The sequence below is a fragment of the Erinaceus europaeus genome, chromosome 21 (assembly GCF_950295315.1).
Source record: "Erinaceus europaeus chromosome 21, mEriEur2.1, whole genome shotgun sequence".
Lineage (NCBI taxonomy): Eukaryota > Metazoa > Chordata > Mammalia > Eulipotyphla > Erinaceidae > Erinaceus > Erinaceus europaeus.
In genome coordinates this window covers 36193039-36218129 of record NC_080182.1, presented here as the reverse complement: position 1 = coordinate 36218129, position 25091 = coordinate 36193039, and the positions used below count along the sequence as shown (strand labels likewise).

Sequence of the window (25091 nt, the reverse complement as noted above, 5' to 3'; positions counted from 1 at the left end):
TTGTTTTGCATGTGGGGAAAGTTTGCAGCTCTGGAGAGAGAATAAATGCTTCTTCATGGAGAAAGCTTTTTGGAAAATAGAACCCCCCATACATACACATTTATTGATGACAAAAGAAAAATGCAGGTCAGCTTTACATTTATCACCCAGTGGGTAAAAATGTCATGGGCAGGTTAAGTGCATGTGGCGCAAAGCGTAGGGACTGGCATAAGGATCCCAGTTTGAGCCCCCGGCTCCCCGCCTGCAGGGGAGTCACTTCACAGGTGGTGAAGCAGGTCTGCAGGTTTCTATCTTTCTCTCCCCCTCTCTGTCTTCCCCTCCTCTCTCCATTTCTCTCTGTCCTAACAATGATGACATCAATAACAACAACAATAATAACTACAAAAACAACAAGGGCAACAAAAGGGAAAATAAATAAATAAAATAAAATAAATTTTTAAAAAAGTAACCAAACTGATCCTTAGACTCTGTGAAAATCATGGTGGTTATGGGACATGAAAGGGGTGGTGGGAGGAGTAGGTGGGATTTTGTGTGATCGATTCATCTGGTGTGATGACACTGGCATCTTTGATGGTGGGCACAGTAAGCTGTATACATATATATCTAGAGGTGAAACTATACTCCTAATATCCTCTACTGTTGTAAACTAATATTAAGTCAATTTAGAAAAAGCTGCAAAACTCTTTCAGAATGCAGCAACTAAAGAGACATGACAAATAAATACAACTTGAGAGTCAGAGAGAGAGAGAGAGAGATTGATTCATTTTGAACCAGGAGAGTGGGTTGTATGATGCCCCAGGTCACATCAGACCTTGTTAGGCAGGTGCTAGTGTGTGAATATGGAGCTCAGTCTGCCCTTGAGGGCTACAGCTTGTGAACATTTGAGTCTTGGCTCCGTTTTCATCACCTCCTCAAGAGCCACTTACCTCAGTCTCCAAAAAAGAAAATTCTGACATCTTAATTTTAATGTAGGCATTTGATCCCTTGCCTGAGATAAATATAACCCAGTGTAGTACGGAGACGGTTTAATGGGAAATGGTTGGCATTCTTTCTTGGTAAAGGCATGGGGAAAGGGTGGAGAGAGAGAGAGAGAGAGAGAGAGAGAGAGAGAGAGGGAGAGAGAGGGAGAGAGAGAGAGAGGCAAGCAGCAGCGAGGAAGACAGAAGCAGAGATAAGCAGGGCTCCACAGCAGTCTTGCCTGGAGACCTTGACACTTGCCAGACCCCAGCCAGCATGGTTGTCCCGAATCCGATGACTCTGGGAATTTATCTCCAGCTCTTCTTCCGCTTCCTCATATCTCAACCCACTTTCATTGCCAGCGTTCTCCCCATCTCAGCAGGTAAATGGTAACCACAGCTGTCCTCTTGTCCAGCTGCGTGGAGGGCTGAGGTGGGGAAGGGGGACAGGGAGAGATGCTTTTGTAACCCTTGCTGACATTTCCTCTGTTCTTGAGGGGAGTCTGGAGGGGAGCTGGCCCCACAGCTTCCTGTCACCTCAGCTCTCTGGGGGAGCCTTTTGGGTTCTTTTTCCCAATGGCCCCCATCTGCCTGCACAAAACTAGAAATCCTTTTTAAAATGTTTTCTGCCTCTCCTGGTTTGCTGTATGATTTCATCTTGGTCAGGAACTTGGGGCTGAAAGCAGTGATTAGAAGAGAGAGAGAGAGAGAGAGAGAGAGAGAGAGAAAGATGCAAGTGAAAGACAAGCGAACCCCAGACATTTCTACAAATATTTTTCTGATCTTTTCCTAAGGAGGCTTGACTCTGGGGCTACTGGGGAGTGAACTTGCTTCTGTTCTCATCCCTGGGAGGGTGCTGCAGTCACCAGGACCCTCTCACCCAAGGGAAAGGGGATCTTGTGGAAAGTTCTGGGTGTTGGGGACATCCTTGCAGCTTCAGAGCCGGTGTTCCTGTTTCTCCAGCCTTGTTTCTTCTCCCGCTGTGCTTTCTTGCTGAGATGGAACTTCTGTTCAGCCTGGCCAGTGGCAACTGGTGGAGTTCCAGAGTGGCAGCCTGGCTGGGTGCTGAGGCCAAGGGGCTTTTCTTGCCGACCTGACAACCTTTCTCAAGCCACAAGACTCTTGTCCTTGTCCTGTCTGACCCAGGACAGGGGAAGTATTGGATTACGGACATGGTCTATTTAAACCTTTCTGAGAAACACAAGTATTTCCGGAGGGCTAGAGGGAGGTGGACGGACCCCAGGCTTCACTGTCTGTTCCCTCACAGTCTCACCCCTCTCAGTTCACCTCAGTCTCGCCTGGTTCTTCTTCTCAGCAAAGGCCATTTCAGGCAAGCCTTCTGACAGGAATCTCACAAAGGCTTTTGTTGAGGTAGAAAATTTGCTCTCACTACCTCTGGGTGCCTGGCTCTTGAGTGTATGGCTGAATCTAGTCCCCAACCTCTCCATTCATAAAAAACAAACAAACAAAACCCTCAGCTGCCAGCATGTGAGTGCCCTAAGGGAGACTGGGGATATTTATAAACATGGGAGGGGAAAAGAAGCTGCAGGAGGGGAACTTGAGGGAAACTTTGGGGGGTGGGGAGAGGGTAGCAAAGTCAGAAAGCTGTGCCCCTTCAAATTCAAGTTGAGAGGACTCCACTTTTGGGATTATTGGTAGTCCATTTGGTCTGTTAGTTATTTGACAACTTATAATTTATGTAGACCATAGATTCTTTGGAGAATCTGAAGAAGTGTTGGGACTTTAAGAAAGCACAATATTCTGCTTCCTGTCCTGCCTGGTGTGTGTGTGTGTGTGTGTGTGGGGGGGGGGGTTGATGGCTCTGACTTTAGGAGACAAGGAACCTCAGACTGTAAATGCTATGTGAAGATAATTTGTCTGACAAATCAGCAGAGTCCGATGTGTGTCTTCTACATTTCTCTAAGGTCAGAACAGTGCCCAGCACCTAGCACGTGCTCAGTAGGTCTTTGGTGAGTGAAGGAGTAAGTCATCCTAGTGTATGGCTTCCTTGACATGGAGTCAAGATGGCCACCAAATTCTGAGGCCCGGCAAGAAAGGCAGCTCTGACTTTCTGTGAACTTCTTGCCTTAGCCAGAACCTTGGCACAGCTCAGACACCTCTCAGGTGAGGCCTTTTACAGTTTGCACTAGTCAGGGTAACAGGTAACAGGTGAAAAGTAGCGATTCAGATGTCTTCAGTGCCAAGACCTGGAGGAAGAGACCATCAGAGGTATGGGTGGCATTTGGGGAACTGACAAGGGATGTGGACCAGCCATGGGAAGGAAACTTTTCTCAATCCTGTGCTTGGAAAAGCCAGGAAGAAAAATGTGTGTGTGTGTGTGTGGGGGGGGGGGAATGGATGTCAGGGAGATTTGAGGCCTTGAGGTTGAGGAGGGGCACTGAGCAGAAACTGTGATCATGAAGGGACTCAGAGCAGGAAAAAGTAGTGGAGGATGCTTGCTCCCTCTTTTCCAGTCATCCACCTCTGGGCAGAGCCTCTCTTTGGACAAATGCAGCTGGAAGCTAGTGAGCAGGAGAGACTGTCCATGTAGTTGTGGGGTTAGTCTCTGGGGCCCAGGGAGAAGGCGGCATTCGCTTCTTGATGAATTGCTAGACCCAGATTTTTATTTATTTATTTTTTAATTGAGCCACTGAGGTCTGGTGGGTGTATGATACCTCCACTCCCAGGTCAGCTCTTCTCTCCCTTCTTTCCTCCCTCCTTTCCTTCCTTCCTTTCTGTCTTTCTCTTTTTATTTCTTTCTCTTTCTTTTTTTCATTCCTTTAAAAAGTTTTTTTAAATTAATTTATTGTTATAGTTATTATTGTTGTTGGATAGGACAGAGAGAAATGGAGAGAGGAGGGGAAGACAGAGAGGGGGAGAGAAAGACAGACACCTGCAGACCTGCTTCACCGCCTGTGAAGCGACTCCCCTGCAGGTGGGGAGCCGGGGGCTCGAACCGGGATCCTTACACCAGTCCCTGCGCTTTGAGCCACCTGCACTTAACCCACTGCACTATCGCCTGAATCCTTTTTCTTTCTTTCTTTCCTTCTTTCTTTCTTTCTTCCTTTCTTTCTTTCTTCCTCTCTCTCTTTCTTTCTTCCTTTCTCTCTCTCTTTCTTTCTCTCTTTCTTTCTTTCTTTCTGCCACCAAGGTTATTGCTGGGGCTTGGTGTCTACACAAAATCCAGCACTCCTGGTGGTCATCCCCTCCCCTTACCTTTCTTTTTATGTGGTGACACAGATAGAAATTGAGGAGGGAGAGAGAGAGACAGAAAGAGAGAGAAATAAAGACACCTGCAGCTTTGCTTCACTGCTTGTGAGTCTCCTCCTGCAGGTGGAGACCCAGAGTTTGAACATGGGTCCTCAAACATGGTAATGCGTGTACTCAACCAGGTGTGCCACCACCTGTCCCCTAGCACTTCCATTCTTTCTATTCTGGATAGAGAGGCAAGAGGGAGGCACCACAGCACTGCAGCACTACCCCTGGTGGTGAACTCCTGTGTCACACCGGGGCTCAAACCCAGGGCCTCAGGGATGGCAAGGCACATGCCCTACCAGTTGAACTATCTCCCTAGTCCCCACGTTAACTCCTTTTACTTTGGAATGCCACTCTAATGCGTTTTGAAAGCCAGTTTCTAGCAGGGTGGTGAGTTATGAAGTACATTAGGTAGGGAGAGGCAAACTATTCCTTTAAGTTAGACACAGTGATGGGGCAGGGGAGGTGGCCCAGTGATATAGCATACACCTTGTAAGTGTGAAGCCCTGGACTCTATGCCTGGCACCGCCTTGAAGCTAAGACAAGATGAATAAATGGTGAAGTGGTACTCTAGTCTCTCCCATACTGAAGAAAATACAGAAGAGAGTAGGGACAACCAAGAGAACTGCTTACCTGAGAAATAGTACAGCGCTGACGAAGAGCTTCGAGATCAAACAGCATAATAAACCAGAGTGGTCTTCAGAGCCTCCATTTCTGCATGTAACCTGTGGGGACGATCACTGACTTCTCACACACGGTGAGCATGAAGACAGACCCATGTTCCTGCTACGTTGTTTTAAAAGACAGAGTCAGAAACGCTTCCCAAAAGTTTCTGTTGAAAGTGGCACCCAAATTTAAAATGTCAGGAGCCCTAACTTTATGTTGAACACTGATGGGTTATAAATCATTCTCAAGTTCAGTGGTTTAAACATCAGTCATTTATCATTGAAGTACAGGTATTCAATGATCCCCTAAGCAAAATCCAGCTGGACTGGGTTCAGCTGGCCCCAGCAGGGCTCACTGATGACAGGAACAGGCTCCAGTGTCCACGCAACAGAGCTCAGTAATTGTTATTTCTTTCTTTCTTTCTTTCTTTCTTTCTTTCTTTCTTTCTTTCTTTCTTTCTTTTGCCTCCAGGGTTATTGCTGGGCTCAGTGCCTGCACCATGAATCCACCGCTCCTGGAGGCCATTTTTTCCCCTTTTGTTGCCCTTGTTGTTTTATTATTGTAGTTATTGATGTTGTAGTTGTTAGATAGGACAGAGAGAAATGGAGAGAGGAGGGGAAGACAGAGAGGGGAGAGAAAGAGACACCTGCAGACCTGCTTCACCACCTGTGAATCAACGCCCCTGCAGGTGGGGAGCCGGGGGCTGGGACCGGGGGCTGGAACCGGGATCCTTACGCCAGTCCTTGTGCTTTGTGCCACCTGCGCTTAACCCGCTGTGCTACCGCCTGACCCCCAGTTGTTCAGTTTCTACAGTGTGGTGGCGCAAACCCAAGGACAATATTTACAGATAGTAGACCTTCCACACTATTCAACTTAAGTATTCTCACAGCACATTGGGGTGGATGTGGTGTATGGCTGTTTTTCAGATGAAGAAATGGAGGCTCAGAGAGGTTAAGTGATTTGCCCAGGAATCACAAAGCTGGTAGGTAGGAGAACTGGAGAATTCTACCCTCTGACTCTAAGGTCAGGATTTTTACCAATGTAGACCTAATCTGCTTAAGCCCATGGAACATAGTGATAATAGCTTTAATATATTTATTTTTCTCTATGGAGGGGATTAATGGTTTACAGTCGACAGTAAAATACAGTAGTTGGTCCATGTGTGATATTTCTCGGTTTTCCACATAACACTCTAACCTCCCACCTAGGTCCTCCTCTGCCATCATGTTTTAGGACCTGAACGCTGAACACCGCCCCCCCACCCCCCCGCCCCAGAGTCTTTGACTTTGGTGCAGTACGCAAAATCCACTCCGAGTTCTGCTTTGTGTTTTCCCCTCTGTTCTTGTTTTTCTTTTTCTTTTTTCTTTTTTTAAATTTACTTATTGGGGAATTAATGTTTTACATTTGACAGTAAATACAACAATTTGAATTTCCCAGTTTTCCATATAACAATGCAACCCCCACTAGGTCCTCTGTCATCCTTTTTGGATCTGTACTCTCCCCCACCACCCACCCCAGAGTCTTTCACTTTGGTGCAATATGCCAATTCCAGTTCAGGTTCTACTTGTGTTTTCTTTTCTGATCTTGTTTTTTCAACTTCTGACTGAAAGTGAGATCATCCCCATATTCATCCTCCTGTTTCTGACTTATTTTACTTCACATGAGTTTTTCAAGGTCCATCCAAGATCAGCTGAAAACAGTGAAGTCACCATTTTTTATAGCTGAGTAGTATTCCATTGTGTTTATAGACCACAACTTGCTCAGCCACTCATCTGCTGTTGGACATCTGGGTTGCTTCCAGGTTTTGGCTGTTACAAATTGTGCTGCAAAGAACATATTTGTATCTGTTCTTGTTTCTCAGCTTCTGTCCATGAGTGGGATTATCCCATATTCATCCTTCTCTTTCTGTCTTATCTCACTTAACATGATTCCTTCAAGTTCCATCCAAGGTGAGATAAAGAAGATAAATTCATCATTTTCAATAGCAGAGTAGTATACCATTGTGTATCTAGACCACAACTTGCTCAGCCACTCATCTGTTGTTGGACACCTGGGTTGCTTCCAGGTTTTGGCTGTTACAGATTGTGCTGCTTGGAAGCACTGGTGTTTCAGTGGTAGAATTCTTGCCTGCCACACAAACTGTGCTGCTAGGAACACATAGGTGTTCACACATCTTTCTGGGCAGGTGTGCTTGGCTCGACTCATAGCTTACAAAGTTTCCATCCTCTGGAAACTCTCCTCTAGATTCTATTCTTCATCCCCTCCTACCTTCTCTTTAGGATGATAGGGCCCAAAGCTCTTAGCAAGAAGTTGAAGAGGGCTTTAGTAGAGTGTGTATGGATTACTAGTGCACTGCTTTCTTTTTCCTTTGAAAGTATTTGAATTTTAATAAAAAGGTTTATTTACTTATTTCTATAAAAAAAAGAGAATTTGAGAGAAATAGAGGACAGCCCAGACCCACAGCACCACTTCACTGCTCATGAAGCTTCCCTCCTACAGATGGAGACCAGAGGCTTGAACCTCTGTCCTTGAGCATGGTAACATGTGAGCTGTATGGGGTATGTTACTGCCTGGATTTTTAATTTTTATTTATTTATTTTATTGCTACCTGGATTATGGCTGGGGCTTTGTTTCTGCACTATGAACCCATTGCCTTGGTGGCCATTTTTTTCTTTTTGTATTTTCTTTCTTTCTTTTTTTTTAAATTAGGTAGGATAGAGAAGTTAAGAGAGGAGGGGGGAATAGTGAGGAAGAGAGACACTGGCAGCACTTCTCCACCACTCGTGAAGCTTCTCCCATAGTGAGGAGCCAGGACTCAAACCTAGGTCTTTGTATATTTTAACAGGAGTTGAAGACCTGGGCAAAAGGATGGTTTAGTAAATGAGTTTATTTCTTTCTCCCTCCTTCTTTCTTTCTTTCTTTCTTTCTTTCTTTCTTTCTTTCTTTCTTTCATTTTTTCTCCCTCCAGGGTCATCACTGAGGTCTAGTGCCAACACTACAAATCCACCACTCCCAGTGGCCATTTTTTCTTTCATTCTCTTCTCTTCTCTTCTCTTCTCTTCTCTTCTCTTCTCTTCTCTTCTCTTCTCTTCTCTTCTCTTCTATTCTCCTCTCTTCTTTTCTTTTTCTTCTTCCTTCATTTTATTTGATAGGACACAGAGAAGCTGAAAGGGGAGGGGAGATAGAGAGGGAGAAAGATAGACACCTGCAGACCTGCGTCACCACGTATAAAGCTTCCCTGCTGCAGTTGGGGAACGAGGCTCTAACCTGGGTCCTCGTGTGAGTCCTTGAACATAGTGCTATGTGCATTTAACTGGGTGTACCACCTCCCAGCCCCAGTGAAATAGGTTTCAGCCATACTCTGGGGAGATGAGACCTTGGCAACCATTTCTTCTGACACAGTGAGCCAGCCCACCCCTTGCCCACACAGACATCTGTGGCTCCCTGGCAGGCAGAACCCCTCAGATCATGCTTGAGTTGAGGTCTCAGACAAGATGGTGAGGAGTCCCACATTCAGTCCCACAGAATCAGATCACATGGAAGGGTCTATGTGCTCTCTGGCCTCTGGAACCTTCTGTTAGCTGCTGGGACCCAGACCTAGAGCAGGAGTTTTGTGGTCTGGTGTCCATTTGTTTCCTCTGGCTGGAGGCCAGCCAGGCCACCACTTGGGAACCATTCATGTTCTTGGCAGTAGATGACGAGCCATTTGTTTGTGTCTGATGCTGATCAGCTCTCGTCTGATGTTCTGTAATGCGCTTCCTTGCCATCTCCTTCCATTTAGTTCCCCATATTTCTCTGGATAATGCAATCAGAGAGGGTTCTTAAATTAGAGGGCTCTCTAGGGGTCCCAGTTCTTGCACTTCACCCCAAGCCTCTGGATAAAGCAGCAGTCTCATCTCCGGCTCAGACACACAGAGAGAGGTGGCCAAGGGGGGGGGGGAGGTGTTCCCTCCTGGTACCCAGGGTCAGGCCTCCAGGTTCCTGTTCACCACACTCAGGCCCGCTCTCCTCAGTACATGGCCACCACTGCCACCACTGTGCAAATTCAGCACAGCTGACACCCCATATCATTTAAGACGTTGGAGCTCCAAGCAAGCTGCAATTCAAGTACAACTTGCGCTGCTCTCGCCAGTCGTCTCCAACACTTTCAACCATGCAAAGTGTTTTTCCAGCTACTGTTTAATTTGCTTTTCCCCAGCAGTCCCTGCCATGTGAGCTCCTGGCTTTGCATCCTGACTCTGCTGGTCCCCTGAGCCGTGTGACTGTAGGACATTCACTTCACTTCATTGTGGTCTCACTTTCCTCATTTTACTAAGTGCAAACTGTGGGCCTGGAACTCAAGACGCAACAATGAGACAAAAGGTCAAAATACCTCCTCCAGATGACTTTCCTGTCACCTCCTGGGAGAGCTGCTACAGGCCAGCCCACGGGGCCCAAGGTCACCAAGAGGTGACCAGAGGACACTGCAGGAGAGGTGGAGCCCATGAGCCTGCTACTCAAGGAGTAACCCACTCTGCCTAGGTGGTCATAGATAGCCTTCCAATAGTAATGGAGAAAGAGTGATATATATAGAGAGAGAGAAGGAGAGGGAGAGGGAGAGGGAGAGGGAGAGGGAGAGGGAGAGGGAGAGGGAGAGGGAGAGGGAGAGAGATATACTTTCAAAGCATGCCTTAGGTTGCTAGTATCTGAAACGTGATGTGACCCAGGAGCTTGTACAGTGGGTAAAAATACTTGATTCTCAAGTTTGAGGTCCTGAGTTTAGTCTCTGGCATTGTATGTGCCAGAGTGATGCTCTGGTTTTCTCTCTTTCCCTCTCTATTCTCATCAATTAATTTTTTTAAAATAATTTTTTTATTGACTTAATGTTTTCAAAGAGACTTACTCATTTTATGAAAGAGCAAGAGATCAGAGTATACCATTCTGGTCATAGGTGGGTCAGGGTTCAAACTGGGACTTCACACATGGAAAGCCTATACTACGCTGCCACCCCATGGTGCTTAACACTTTAAAAAATGTTATGTCTTGTTAAACATACTATCTATCTATCTATCTATCTATCTATCTATCTATCTATCTATCTATCTATCTATCTATCTCTTACACACACACACACACACACACACACACACACACACACACACACACACACACGAGACAGCCCAGCAGTCCAGTCCCACATTCTGATAAAAGAATTGATGGGAGTAGAACTGTTACTCAACTTATGCTCCTGAATCCCCACTGGCTCTCTTGTCTTACAAACTTATATCTGGTCTGCCTTCTTCAGTACATCTCCCTCTTGAACTTCAGCTGGGGTGTGACTACTTTTATCTCTGGGGCCAGATGTCTCATAGACTTGGACTCTGCCTCCTCCTCCTCCTCCTCCTCCTCCTCCTCCTCCTCCTCCTCCTCCAGCAGTTAAAGGGCACATTCCCTGCCTCCCACCACCCCATCTCCCTAAGCTCTGCAGAGCCCAGCTTGGAAGTCAGTGTTGTGGTGCTCAACTTCCAACCCTGCTTCCTGGTCCCAGCTGGACGTAAGGACCACCTGGGCCAATTTACAGATGCTCAGTGTCCAGGCTGAATCAGATCAGAATCTCGGGGGTATTGGGATCAGGTGAGGTGGTCAAGCCAAGGTTAACTACTGAGCTTAAAATAACTCATCTCAGAATAACCTAGAAGCTTTGTTAAACTCGACTGTTAAAACACATCTGGGGTTTCTGACTCGTGGATCTGAGGTGTTTGGAGTTCTAAGGTTCCAGGTGGCCCCAATTCTGCTGGTCCACGGACCGCACTTGGAGAACCTCACATTTATCTCTGAGAGTCTGTGGCAGCTTCCTGTGGCCACTCAGAAGTACCTTCTTCTGTGTCAAGTCATCCTCTGCCTATCTTATAAGGACACATTCTGGACTCATTTGAGTAATCTCCTGCTTTAAACTCCTTAACTCAATCACATCTGCTCCTTCTCCTTGCCCATGACAGGTAGCATGTGCTGATTCTAGGGTTTAGAATTTGAATCTCTTTAGGGGGCATTACTCAGTCTACCTGGATAAATTGCCCATACAAGTCCCAGTCATATCAGAATCGAAGACCCAGACACATATATGGTCCTAACTGATTTCTTCTCAGAGCAGAGCCTGGGACAAGGGACTGGGGAGTAAGTAGGGTGTTTGAGAGGGCATTTGTTCGGGAGGGCAAGAGGCAGGGTGAACAGGGTGGGGAAATAATCTATCGAGGGGGACTTGTGAGCAAAGTCATTGATGCTGGCAGCCAGGTCTCCAGGGAACCCCAGGAAGACAGGAAGCTGGGGTACCCATCCACCAGCCTTTGCAGACATACTTTACCGCAGCGCCTCCCATGGCTGAGAAGTCCTCTGGCGTGGTCCTGGGTGCTGGTGCAGGAGCTGGAGTCCCAAGGGCCTGACTGCAGAGGCTTGTGGGCAGGGAACTGACAGCCTCTTCCAGGAATACTTCTGAGAGCAGCTGGGGTCTTACAGACTAGGTCACTAGCCCCATCTGTTTTTGAGCTGCGGTGTTTATAGCTCTCTTCCCACGATGGATGCAAGGACTGGGGTCCAGCTCCTAGGGGAGCCCATTCAAGATCAACAGGGCTGACCTTACATGCTTTTCTATATGCTAGACACTTTTTAAAAAACATTTACTTATTTTCCTTTTTGTTGCCCCTGTTGGTTTTTTTTATTGTTGTTGTAGTTATTATTGTTGTTATTGATGTCATTGTTGTTGGATAGAACAGAGAGAAATGGAGAGAGGAGGGGAAGACAGAGGGGGGGGAGGAAGAGAGACACCTGCAGACCTGCTTCACCGCCTGTGAAGCGACTCCCCTGCAGGTGGGGAGCTGGGGGCTCAAACCGGGATCCTTACACCGATCCTTACACCGGTCCTTGTGCTTTGCATCATGTGCACTTAACCCACTGCGCTACCGCCCACCTCTAAGGCCAGCAGTCTTAGTGGTTACGAGGTCTAGTAGTCATAGCACCAGGCTGCCAGGGTTCAGATCTTGCATTTCTTGCATGTGTGTATATATGTATGTGTGTTTACCAGGGCCCTGCTCAGCCCCGGTTTGTAGTGTGATGGTGGTGGGATTGAACCTGAAACTTCGGAGCCTAGGGCATAAGAGTCTCTATATAACCATTATGCTATCTCCCCCACACCTCTTACATTTCTTTTAGCTTGGTGATGTCAGACTGAATGGTTGCCAGGCTCTGTGCCTCAGTTTCCCCACCTTTAAAATAGGTCTAGAAGTAGACTTCACGGAGCAGTTGTGAAGCTTAACTGAGCTAACTGTGAGCATAAAGTACTTTACAATATGCTACCCCGCGGGCGGCAGGAAAATGTTGACTGCCTCCAGAGCCTCAGTGTGTCTCCACACAGGCCCAGAGCTCATGAGCCCCTCCCACAAGATCATTTGTCAAAAGGCACAATACACTCCATGCAGTAACTTGTATTTTTCCCCAGTGAGTTAAGGCAAAAATGAGGCTCTCCGCTTCTGTCCAGTGCAAGTTTCAAACCAGTCCCAAAAGTAGGGTCATGGTGACTTCTGGTGGCCCCTGGCTCTCCCAGATGACTTTAAAAATACGCCTGGCTCTGTTCCACATCCCATTCTGGGAGCACGAGCTCCATTCAGACCTGCACGTATGTTTCCCCGGCAACCAACATAAGCACAGGCGCGAGGCGTGTGTTGGGGAGCTGGCGACAGCTGTGGAGAGGCCTCCTGGCTGCCAGAGGCTTTGCACTGAGGGCCAGCTGGGGTCTGGAAAGGGGGTGGGGATGGAGGGAGAGACACAGGTTACACCCCCAGGCCTCCCCACTCTCCCTGCCTGCTGTTGATCTGGCCTTGTTGTGTTCAGTCTGAGAAGACTGAGGAAGCCCCAAAAGTTGTTTGCTTTTGCTGCTGGTGGTAGCATATTCTTGGAACACAGACTCCATGGGAGACCTCTAGGGGTCTTAGGCTGGGCATGGGACTTCTCAGGGGCCCGGGAAGGAGGAGTTAATAGTTACTGCATGTGGAGACCCACCTGCCTGACGGGTTTTCTTTACTGTGTCTCGGGTTTGTTCAGCTGTGGTAACTTGTCCTTGACGAGAGGGGCCTGCAGGTGGGTCGTCATCCTTAAGGACTGGAACTGGGCTGTCGCTTTGTGCCCAAATGAAACCAGCTCAGTTTTTACTGATACTTCGTTTTATATATAATTTTTGTTCTCACGAACAGCTCATCTTTGGCATTCGCAGTGCTTGGGATTAAGACCGGGCCCTCAGGTGTGCGAGTCCTGCTCTGCTGAGGCATCTCCACATCTCTGAACTGACTCAGCTCCTTCCTCCCTCCTTTTCCTTTCCTTTCCTTCCTTTCTTCCTTCCTTTCTCTCTTTATTTCTCTCTCTCCCACTCTTCTTTTTCTTCATCTTCTTCCAACTCCTCTTTTTCTTCCTCCTCCTCCTTACCCTCTTCCTTCTATCAGAAATTTTCATTCTGTACTTCATTTCAAACAATCTATTTTAAGTTAATTTAATGTATTTTATTTTTTACCAGAGCACTGTTCAAATTTAATTAATACTGGTGCTGGGAATTGAACCTGGAATATCAGAGTCTTAGGCAGGAAAGTCCTTTTGCATAACCACTATGCTATCTCCTGATCATGGCTATTTCAAAAGTCATTCTTACAGGGGTGGAGCTCATGGGCTTCAAACACTCTGTAGTCACTCAGAAACCAAATCCTCAACCACTGAGGTTAGTGTTCGCAATTTTAGGGAGTTCCAAGCAGAGACAACAACCCTTTTATTCCTCCCTTCCTCTCTCCCTCTTTCCCTCCCTCCCTCCCTTCCTTCCTTTCTTCTTCCCTCCATAACTCCCTTCCTCCCTTCCTTCCTTCCTACCATGGCTTCACTAAAGCTTCATGATTCCACCGCTCTCAGTGAGTTCTCTCTTTTTTTTCAGATAGAGAGTGAAAGACATAAAGGGAAAGAAAGAGAGAGAAGGGGTGGGGCAGGTGGTGTCACCTCTGGTTAGTCACACACATTATAGTGTGTGAGGATGCAAGCTCAAGTCCCTGGTCCCCACCTGTAGGGGGAAAGCTTCCCGAATGGTGAAGCAGGGCTGCAGGAGTCTCTCTCTCTCTCTCTCTTCCTCTCTTTCTCCCCCTCTCCTCTCCATTTCTGTCTCTATCCAATAATAAGTAAATAAATAAAAAGAGAGAAAGAGGAAAGATACTGTAGCATTGCTTTACTGCTCGTGGAGCTCCCCTTTGCATTGACTTTGCATTGATTTTCCCCATGGTGGCAGGGGACTTGAACCCAGGTCTTCACACATAGTAAAGTATGTGTTGTGCTGGGTGAGCTATCCTCTTGACCCATTTGTCTTTCTGTGAGCTACGTTTGGCCATGAAATGGTAGAGAAAGCTGATAATGAAACAAGAAACAAGATGGATGGAAATGCTTTTCTCAAGGTATCTGAGGTCAGTAGTTTCCCTTTTTTCTTTCTTTTTTTCTTTTTTTAACTTCAGTTATCCAAGTCAACTGCTCTGGCCTCATCCCCCCCTCTGGTACTGCCTTCAAAGTAAGAGACCTGACCGCCATGATGACCACGGATCAAACTGTCTTGTTCAGGTCCACTTGGAAGAAGGTGTGGGGGACATTTTGTCAGTGGGTTCGCCTTCACTTGTGTTCATGAGCATGATGATGTCATTGTGCTAAGGCACTGAGGTGAAATTTGCGGAACTCACATTTCTTTTCTGGGCCTGCCACTAACTCCTGTAGCACTGGGAACAACAGTTGCTTTCTCTGTGTGACTCAGTGTCCTCTTGTGTGAATTGAAGGCAGGAACCATATTTCAGAGGCTCCTTCTGACTAGTTGGCTAGCCAATTGCTCACCAATTTACAGAATCAACATCTGTACAAAGAAAGGGCTGTGTGTTTTTCCTCTGAGAACTGGCACCAGAGAATCCACGGAGTGCCAGTAAGGGGTGTGGGCTTCACATTCACTTCACTCTTGGTGACCCATTTGGTGAGTGATCTTGGCCAAGTGGTCTTGGTTTTAATATTTTTACGCTCATTAAAGGACAGTGAAGGTCACATGAGCTGTTAGATCCAGCGCCTTCTTCAACATCTGGAATGGAGTTAAGCCCTCAGTTACTGGTTTCAACAATTATCCCAGGTGACGGCGAGAGAGCTGGAATCCAGGCGGCTTTGCCTTCTCCTGGGATGTTTTCTCTTCTGGAGGCTGGAGAGATTTGCTCAAGATTCTGATGAATTAGGTTTCAGATCCCAGAAACCAATGGGCAGATAAAAGAGACATCACCAAAGTGCTTGGGCTTTGGAATCAGAGACCTGGCCTTCGAAGTCACCTCCACTGGAACTTGGATGTCAGAACCTTGTTTTCCTCCCCAAGAAGAGGTGGGGATAGTAAGAAGTTGTCTAAGGGGCTGTTGTGAGAATCCAAAGAGACAGCATGGAAGGACTGTGCTCTGAGCTGGGGTTATGTCCTCAGGAGTCATTGTTCTTCAACGATGATATTAGGGTTCTGAAACCTTGAACACAGAGGCTCACATCTGGGGACGGCACTTCAGCAGACTGAGTTCTTAGCAGAGAGACGTGCTGGTGAGCAAAGTCCACCACAGGAGACCCTCCTTGTGGTAGTGAGGAAGAAAGCCATTCACCTACCAGACAGGGTAAGCGGACAAAGAAAGTCCCCAGCACATGGCAGGCCTCCTAGTCCACCCTCTGAAAACTGAGCAGTCCAATGCAGAGCCCAGCTAGTGAGACAAACCACTTCCGGTATCCGGTTCATTCTTGTCAGGAGAACTGGGCCCTCGGTCCCCACAGCAACTGCCTTGTGGGGGAATGACATGCTTCCCTCCTTCAAGATGGGCAGCAAACACCATGTCACCAGGCCTGCCAGTGTGGACCCTCCATGCTAGTTAGAGGAATATTAGGATAGAAGAGAACAAAAATTTGTAATGGGATGCAAGAAAATTATGACTGATTTGACAAAAAAAAAAAAAAGGCCCAATTATTTTTATTTTTTACTTTTGATTTCTTTACCAGAGCACTGTCAGCACTTGCTTTTGGTGGCACTGAGCACTGAACTCGGGGAACCATCAGTGACTTCCGCATCCCAGGTGCTTGACCTCTTTTTGGTCACATGTGCATTTTGCTCCTTTTCCTAAATGGAGACAACAAAAATTTGAGTTGACTCATATTTTCTTTATTATTGTTGTTGCTGTTATTAGTAATGAATTGAGATCTATTTTTGTTTCTAAATTAATTCTATCTCCCAACTGGAAATGTAACTACGGCTATCCTTCCTGTCAGCCAAATGACCAGTATTCACTGCACTTCTTAGTTCTTTGTAACTTGATCACTTCATTAAATAAGAAAATGGGTTGGGTCAAGAGACAGCTCACAGGTCAGGTGGGTATGGCTCTGATCTGAGTGCCAAAGCTGAAGGATGCTCCAGTGCTATAGTGCCTCTTCCTCTTGTATTGTTCTCTCTCTCTCTCTCTCTCTCTCTCTCTCTCTCTCTCAATGAAAAAGTTGGTCTGGGGATGTGAAGTCAGGGCATGTTGGAAGCCCCGGCAAGACACACCCCCCCACACACACACACACGCACACGCAGACGCACACACGCGCACACACACACGCACACACGCACTCACACACACGCACACACGCGCACACACGCACACACACGCACACACATGCACGCGCGCGCACACATACATGCACACACACATGCATACACACTCACACACATGCACGCACACACACATGCACGCGCGCACACACTCACACACACACACATGCACACACACATGCACACACTCACACAGGCACATCATGAGGTTGTCATAAAACTAACTCAACCCCACCTGCAGAAGGGGAGCTTCATGAGTGGTGGAGCAGGGCTGCAGGTGTCTCTCTCTCTCCCTCTCTATCTCCTCCTCTTCTCTCAGTTTACCTCTGTCCTATAAAACAATGAATTCAAGGAGCCCATAGTCTGTGTGATATCAAAATAACACAAATAATTAACAGGAATGAAGTGGTGTCTTTGGGTTCATGTGAACAGCTGGAGTTTGTCAGAGAACAGAGGCCTTGAGACTAGAAGACTGTTCTGGGTTTGAGTCCTGACCCTGGGTTTGAGTGCAGCAGGAGACTGGGCTTGAGCCTGGGTCACGCCAGAGCAGGCACGCTATCCCCGTGAGCTATTTTGCCAGCCCCGGATGAATTAAGAGCTAGATATAAAATAAGAACTAGAAATAATCTTGGAGATTCTTTTGGGGAGAAACCCCCAGGAGCGACAAAAGGAAAAGGCATTTATAGCAGTCGGGCGGTAGCACAGTGGGTTAAATGCAGGTAACGCAAAGCGCAAGGACTGGCGTAAGGATCCCGGTTCGAGCCCCCGGTCCCCCACCTGCAGGGGAGTCGCTTCACAGGCGGTGAAGCAGGTCTGCAGGTGTCTGTCTTTCTCTCCCCCTCTCTGTCTTCCCCTCCTCTCTCCATTTCTCTCTGTCCTACCCAACAACAATAACAACAATAATAACTACAACAATAACAAAAAACAACAAGGGCAACAAAAGGGAAAATAAATGAATAAAAAAAAAAGAAGAAAAGAAAAGGCGTTTACAAGAAATTTACTACCAAAAAAAAAGTCACCAGACCACCACAGGCCAGGGCATTGCTCTGGGGGTGGGAGAAAGAAGTCAGCTTTACCTTTCTTTGCTTTTGTAGAAAACCTACTTGGCGATCCAGGAGGGCAGGAAAAATGCCTTTGCATCTTCTCAAGCTTTGATCCTCAAGAGGCTTCAGAAATTTTTGTTCTTTTTCCACAATCTAATGCAAACCCCACCTCACCTTTTCTATTCTCTTATTTTCTCTTCTTTCCTTTTCTTTTCTTTTTTTTTTGGCCTTCAGGGTTATTGCTGGGGCTCGGTGCCTGCACCGTGAATCCACTACTCCTGGAGGCCACCTTTTCCCTTTTGTTGTCCTTGTTGCTTATCGTTGTTGTTGTTACTATTATTGTTGTCATTGTTGTTGGATAAGAGAGAAATCAAGAGAGGGCAAGCCCTCTGCAGATGGGGAGCCAGGGGCTCGAACCGGGATCCTTGTGTGTGTCCTTGAGCTTTGCACCATGTGTGCTTAATCCACTGTGCTACCGCCCGACCCCCTCACCCTCTTTTCAAAAGTAGATGCATCTTTTAAAACATTTATACTTCAAATAAAGTCAGAGTTGTTTTTTTTTTCTGCAAGTCTCCAAGTGAGGGTGCTCACTAGATCAGCCCCTGCTCTCTCTCTTTCAAAGATTTATTTGCTTGTTTATTAGTGAGAAAGATAGGAGAAGAGATAGAAAGAACCAGACATCACTCTGGTGCATGTGCTGCTGGGGATCGAACTCAGGACCTATGCTTGAGAGTTTAATGCTTTATCCACAGTGCCACCTCCTGGACCACAGCCCTTGCTCTCTTGAAGCGGCAACAGAATTTTTGTAGGCTGACTCTGTCTGTGTAAAGAAGCACAAGTGAAATCCATTACCTTTTTCTTTTCTTTCTCCAAACTCTTGTAGCTGAAAAGCTAAGAAAATAAACAAAACAGAAATAAGATAAAAAGAATTCCCAGGACAGGAGAACCAGACAACTTGAGTTCTGTAAACAGCTTGCTTGGTTCATGGAAATGCTCTCTTGCTGAGTGTAAAAGGGTCAGCCCGTGCCCCCTGCCCCACCTTCTGTAATCCAGAGGTTGGAGTGACTCCTTGAGGGCAGAGGGTGGAGATGTCCACCGGAGTGGGGTGTCTTTGGCTTCCCTCCTCCTCACCTTCTGTGCATCCTCCCTCAACCAGTCCTGGACGCATGAGTGGAGGAGACAGGTGTGTGTGTGTGTGTGTGTGTGTGTGTGTGTGTCCCTTGAAAGGGTGAAGTGGGGCATATGGAGAGCTGAATCCCAAGTGTCTGCAGAACTAAGACGTCACTATGGAAAAATGAAGCCGTGGAAACTCTGGGTCTTTCCACTCCGTACCAGCTGTCCGCAGGTGTTGGAAATACCCTACCACTTGGGCCTGGTATAGCCGGAGAGCTTTGTTGCTGATCTGTGGCCAGAGCTCCCAAATAGCTCTGCTAGCTTGGCCATCCCTGTCAAGCTGGAGGAGAGGAATTAATAGCACCCACTGATGGATGCTGGCTGCCATAGTCCAACAGAGCCAAGGCACAGCCAGCACGGTGGTAGTGGTGGTGGTGTGGTGTTGGTGTTGGTGATGGTAGTGTTGGTGTTGGTAGTGTTGGTGGTGTTGGTGTTGGTGGTGGTGTTGGTGGTGGTAGTGTTGGTGTTGGTAGTGTTGGTGGTGTTGGTGGTGTTGGTGTTGGTGGTGTTGGTGTTGGTGGTGTTGGTGGTGTTGGTGTTGGTGGTGTTGGTGGTGTTGGTGTTGGTGGTGGTGTTGGTGGTGGTAGTGTTGGTGTTGGTGTTGGTGGTGTTGGTGTTGTTGTTGTTGGTGGTGTTGGTGGTGTTGGTAGTGGTGTTGGTGGTGGTGGTGTGTGTGGGGGGTTATTATCCTTGTTCTCTTGACTCCTGGTAACATTGTCTCCTCCTTCCTCTCTACTTACCACATTCCATTTGGGCAAATTTGAACTGAAACTAAAATCAATGGGGGTGGGGCAGACAGTATCACACCTGGTTAAGTGCTCACATTACAGTGCGCAAGGACCCAGGGTCAAGCCCCTGGTCCCCACCTGCAGGGAGAAAGCTTCACGAGTGTTGAAACAGGGTTGCAGGTGTCTCTCTCTCTCTCTCCCTCTCTGTCCCCACTCTCAATTTCTCTCTGTCTGTATCCAATAATAAATAAAGGACTGAAAAATAAAAAAGGAAAGAAAGAGAGGAAAAAAAAAGAGAAGGAGGAAGCAAGAAGGAAGGAAGCAAGCAAGGAAGATGCCTTCCTTTAAATAAGATAGAGCATTACCTTGCGGGAGGAGAGAGGGACAGGTCTGGCTGCTTTAAATCTGCAGTCAGAGGAGTCACTTTGAGACAGACGGCTTACAATAAAATAATGACAAGTAAGAGCTCCTCTTTTCTTTGTTTTTCTTTTATTTATTTTTGGTTACAGACAGAAATTGAGGGAGGAGGGAAAGAGAGAGGGAGGGAGGGAAGGAGGCACCCGCAGCGTCACTCCCACCCTGCACCCAGGGGCTCGAACCCAGATCCATCCGCACTGCAATTTGTGCGCTCAACCAGATGTGCCACCACCCAGCCTGGCACTCCCTGTTCATCCTTGTGGTGGGGGCAAGATTTCCATGGGTGGCAGAAAAGAATGATCCTCTCACATCCCTCATGGGAGGGGTTCTCTGGTCTGCTCAGAGTCTCCTCTGGATAACACTGGAGTCCCAGCTCTGTCTAGCTCCAGTCCCCCCCACGATGACATCAATAACAACAATAATAATAACTACAACAACAATAAAAAACAACAAGGGCAACAAAAGGGAAAATAAATTTAAAAATTTAAAACAAACAAAAAACCTTGGACTGACTCTCCACTCACTTTTTTTTTTGCCTCTGGGGTTGTTGCTGGGGCTCTGTGCCTGCACCACAAATGCCCACTCTACGGCTGTTTCTTCCCATTTTTGTTGCCCTTCTTGCCACCATTGTTATTGTTGTTGTTGGATAGGACAGAGAGAAATGGAGAGCGGAGGGGGAGGCCAAGAAGGGGAGAGAAAGACAGACACCTGCAGACCCGCTTCACTGCTTGTGAAGTGACCCCCCACTGCTGGTGGGGAGCTGTGGGCTCGAACTGGGATTCTTGTGACGGTCCTTGTGCTTCGCACCATGTGCGCTTAACTTGCTGCTCTACTTCCTGGCCCCTCTCCACCAATTCTAACCTTCATGCAGGTAGCTTCTGGGTTCCTGTTACATAGTGAATATAATTGCTTAAAGATTCATATTGGGTGGTGGCGCACTGGTTAAGCGCACATAATATGAAGCAAAAGGACTTATGCAAGGATTCCTGTTTGAGCCCCGGCTCCCCACTTGAGGTCGCTTCATAAGCAGTCTCTCTCTCTCTCTCTCTCTCTCTCTCTCTATCTCTCTCTCTGTTTCTCCCTCTCTATCTTCCCTTCCTCTCTCAGTTTCTCCCTGGCCTATCCGAAAGATCAAGGAAATGGTCACAGGAGCAGTGGATTCATGGTGTAGGCACCGAGAACCAGTGATAACCCTGGAGGGAAAAAAAAAGATTCATTTCTATGTCAATAAGATAGAACACTGGAGTGTTACTCTGGCATGTGTGATACCAGGGACCAGACTCAGGACCTCATGCTTACAAATTCCAGACTCCTTCTGTCTACTTAAAATATTTTTATTTTCAGGTCGGTGGTAGCACACCTGGTTGAAAGGCACATGTTAGCATGTGTGGGGACCCTAGTTCAAGCCCCTAGTCCCCATCTGTAGGGAAAAGCTTCAGAAACAGTGAAGCAGTGCTGCAGGCGTCTCTGTCTTTTCTATCTCCATCCCCTCTCATTTCTATCAAGAAGCTTTTATTTTATCCTTTAATATAAAGAACACAAACTTTTTTTAAAGTAGGTATTGTTGTCTGGGGACCACCCACTTGCCCCTTGTTTTGGCCCAAATTGTTTGACCCCAGAATTCATAGTTGAAGTACCAGAAGGTCACACTAAGACTGTACTGTAAAATAAGTCCTGTGAAGAGGTGATCAAGTTAGAATAAGGCAGCTGAGGTGGGTTCTAGTCGAAGCCAAATGTTTCCTAAAATGCTCCAAGTTATTGATTGCTAGATAAATGCAGATAAAGACAACAGCGAGATACTACACCCCTGTGAGAATGTCACACATCAGAAAGGAGAGTAACAAATTCTGGAGAGGTTGTGGGGCAAAGGGACCCTCCTGCACTGCTGGTGAGAATGTCAGTTGGTTCAACCCCCTGTGGAGAACAGTCTGGAGACTCTCACAAGCTAGAAATGGACCTCCCCAATGACCCTACAATTCCATCCCTGAGGATTTATCTGAAGAAACCAAGCATATTAATCCAAAAAAAAAAAAGTATTTATACCTATGTTCATAGTAACACACTTAGTAATAGCCAAAACCTGGTGGTAATATAGCTTTGACAAATGAACTACATTGCACTGTGGTCCTTTGGATTGAAAGCTGCCATGATTAAGTCTTCTCTGTGGCCAGGCTAGTCAGGGGGATTATCTAGTCACATGACTTTATGAACCAGGAGGCTGGGCCCCACCAATGAGTAATAGTGAGGTCTGGGGGAAAAGACATGGCATGGGATATATATCACAACTCTAGCCCCCACTGGCTGACAAGCTGGCCACCTTTGTTCTTGAGGGGTCCTGCTCATTCTCTATGACAGGTAAAGGTATGGGGGGAAGGGGTGACCTTCTTTGTACTGGAAGTTTCTAGGCATTCATTCCTAGCCTGCTGCCACCTGACTGTGTGTGACTCTAATTCATCCTCGGATGTCAGTCTTATCTGAAAATGAGAACGAGAATGCTAGTACATGACTAGATGCAAGACGCAACTTACCTAGTCAGAGCACGCGTGCTCCCACGCACAAGGCCCTGGGTTTTGAGCCCCAGGACCACATGGGAACACCATGGGTAGCATGGTGGGCAACTCCGTCAATAGTAGGACAGAGCTGTAGTGTCTCTTCTCTGTGTCTGCCTCTGCCTCTCTTTTCTCTTGCTTTCTCTGCTGCTCCATCCTAAAGAATGGAAAAGTTGGCCCCCACAGAGGTCACAATGGTATCATGCATGTTTGAGGTCCTAGTATGCATATATATAATATATATATATATATATAAAGAATATATTGGTCCAGGAGGTGGCGCAATGGATAAAGCATTGTATTCTCAACCATGAGGTCCTGAGTTCAATCCCCAGCAGCGCATGTACCAGAGTGATGTCTGGTTCTTTCTCTCCTCCTATCTTTCTCATGAATAAATAAATCTTTAATAAAAAAAAGAATATATATGGCATTACTAGGAGGATATCAGGAACACCCCCCACACATATACCACTTTTCTGGGCCTTTCAGATTCTTACTCACACCACAGAATTACCAAATGTAGGAACCATCCGTGTATTAAGAGAAAATATATTGGAAAAGAATTAAGGGGAAGTTTATTAAAAGGAGCTAGCCCCTCTAGAAAAGGAGGGGGCATGTGGTGGATCTGTTGCTGCTGTTACAAGGTCAAGGCTTTTGTGCTAATATCTTGGCCCCCTTCCTCTCTGTCATTGTCCATATCTTTCTCTCTCTCTCTCTCTCTCTCTCTCTCTCTCTCTCTTTCTCTCTCTCTCTCTCTGTGTGTGTGTGTGTCACTGATCACACTACCAAAGCTTCTCCCAGTGCCAGTGGGGGTCAGGCACATCCCTAGGTCACACACAATGCAAAGTAGCACCCTATCCACGTGCACTGTCCCTCTAGTTCACCTTCCATTGTGCTCAGTGCAGTGCTGACTGGCTTGAACTTTTGCAGTCCATTGTCGCCTCCCTCTATGTGAGGGAGTTCGTGGTTGTCTCTCAGGTGGTTTTGTCTGGTGACCTGTCATGAGTCACCAGATAGCAATGAATCTGAGGCCTCCAGGTGGCCTGTCACAGGTGCGTGCCATTTTACGTGTCTCTCCGCTGCCCACCTGTGCGTTTCTGCTGCCTGAGTTCTATGCCCTCTTTTCTTGTTACCTTAGCATGGAGGTTCATCTCGTAGGGCTGGTGAACGATCGGAGGAGGTTGCAGGATGCTCAGGAACACTGCTCAGGGTTGGCGCTGTGTAGGGAAGTTGTGAGGATATGTTTGAGCATGGTGTGGGACCTCCTATTGAAAAGTGGGAGTCTGGATGGCATGACCTTTCTGTCAGTCTCTCTCTACTTGAGATCGAGCATGGAAGAAAACAACCACCAGGAAAAAGTTCCCTCTGTCAGTCTCTCCGCCTCACAAAACACTCTGCATGCAGCCCATTTCCTTGTTCTCAAACCAGTTGGTTCGTTTACTCAGAAGTTAATAGAAGTCCATCTTCTCTGATCATCTACGGCTCACACATCATTGTTCTGCTCTGTCAAACTATAACCAGGGACATCTTCTTTACTGCTCCACCCACTCCAGACCTTCTAATCCTACATGATCTATCTCCTCTCTTAAGGCTCCTCTCTGTCTGCTGGTTATTGATAACCCTACTTCCTTTGTTCCTTTGATCAAATAAACCCTTTGTTCAACATTTACTAGGGATGCTCTGACCTTTTCCCAACCCCCTACTTCTCTTTGTCCCTCTTCTCCCAAACCATATATGGAATGGATAATTTACTTCCTCCTGCAACCCCTTATAAGCCCTACTTTGCTGTTCAATAAACAGATTGCCCATGAGACAAGTCCTGGGGTCTTGTCTTGCCGTGACACTAGCATTGGGCACAGAGAGAGACCTGTACGGTTCCACCCCCTGCTGCCACAGAACATTCCCCTAGGTCCCTGCATCTGGTGCACAGCAGGGCAGGTAAGCCAGGAGTTTGTGCCCAGGAAGAGGCCTCTCCACATTAAAAGTCCGACAGCGCTGCACCGCCGGACCCAGGGGTGCTTGCTACTATATAGACCATTGGTGATATTGTAGCAGCTAAACAGAACCACTGTCCACTCACCTCATAGTGCAGAGTGCCTCTCAGGAGTGACTGGACTCCACACTGGCAGACCCCACCAGGGCCCAGAACTTAGTCTTCTGCATGTGAGCAGAGCCAGGGCAGAACAGTCCTACACCCCAACGGTTCTCCTTGTACAAGACTGCAAGGGCAGAACTCTTGCCAAAACTGGGTTCTGCAAGGATGGACATGGAGGCCCAAGTCCATGGCCTTGTTGGGAGCCTCACTGTGCGCAGGGAGGGTGCTGGGCTGCCCCTGGTGTCCAGGCCTCACTCTCTTTCTGGGCAGCAGGAGTGGGAGACGTGGTAGGGGAGCAGGACCACGTGTGGCAGTGGTGGGGACAAGAGCTCCTGGAACGGAGCCCAGGGCGGCGGTATTCCAGAAGTGTCCTCCTGGCCCAGTTGAGAAATCCCAGAGCTGCAATTAGGACACGATTCTGTGAACATGACACCTTTTGACAGCTGCAGGAAGGCCCTGGAAACCTTGATTGTGAATTCGATTTTGTGGGCACTTCTGTTGTGCTGAGCTGATGTCTGGGCTGTGGAACCCCAGGGAACAAGCCTTGCTTACAGCAGGGAAAGGAAATATG

The 25091-nt window shown here is 47.2% G+C and overlaps 1 protein-coding gene across 3 annotated transcripts in view; it reads left to right on the top strand.

Annotated features, from left to right (window-relative positions):
• Positions 1-1140: 1140 nt before the first annotated feature.
• COLQ (collagen like tail subunit of asymmetric acetylcholinesterase) overlaps positions 1141-25091 on the top strand; it is an 80915-nt gene continuing 56964 nt past the window's right edge. For 2 of the 3 annotated variants that reach the window (XM_060180841.1, XM_060180838.1), the window contains exon 1: positions 1141-1339. In XM_060180841.1, the coding sequence (XP_060036824.1) occupies positions 1234-1339 (106 nt within the window). In that variant the 5' untranslated portion in view covers positions 1141-1233. The remainder of the gene's footprint in view (positions 1340-25091) is intronic. The other variant, XM_060180839.1, reaches the window with a different exon arrangement.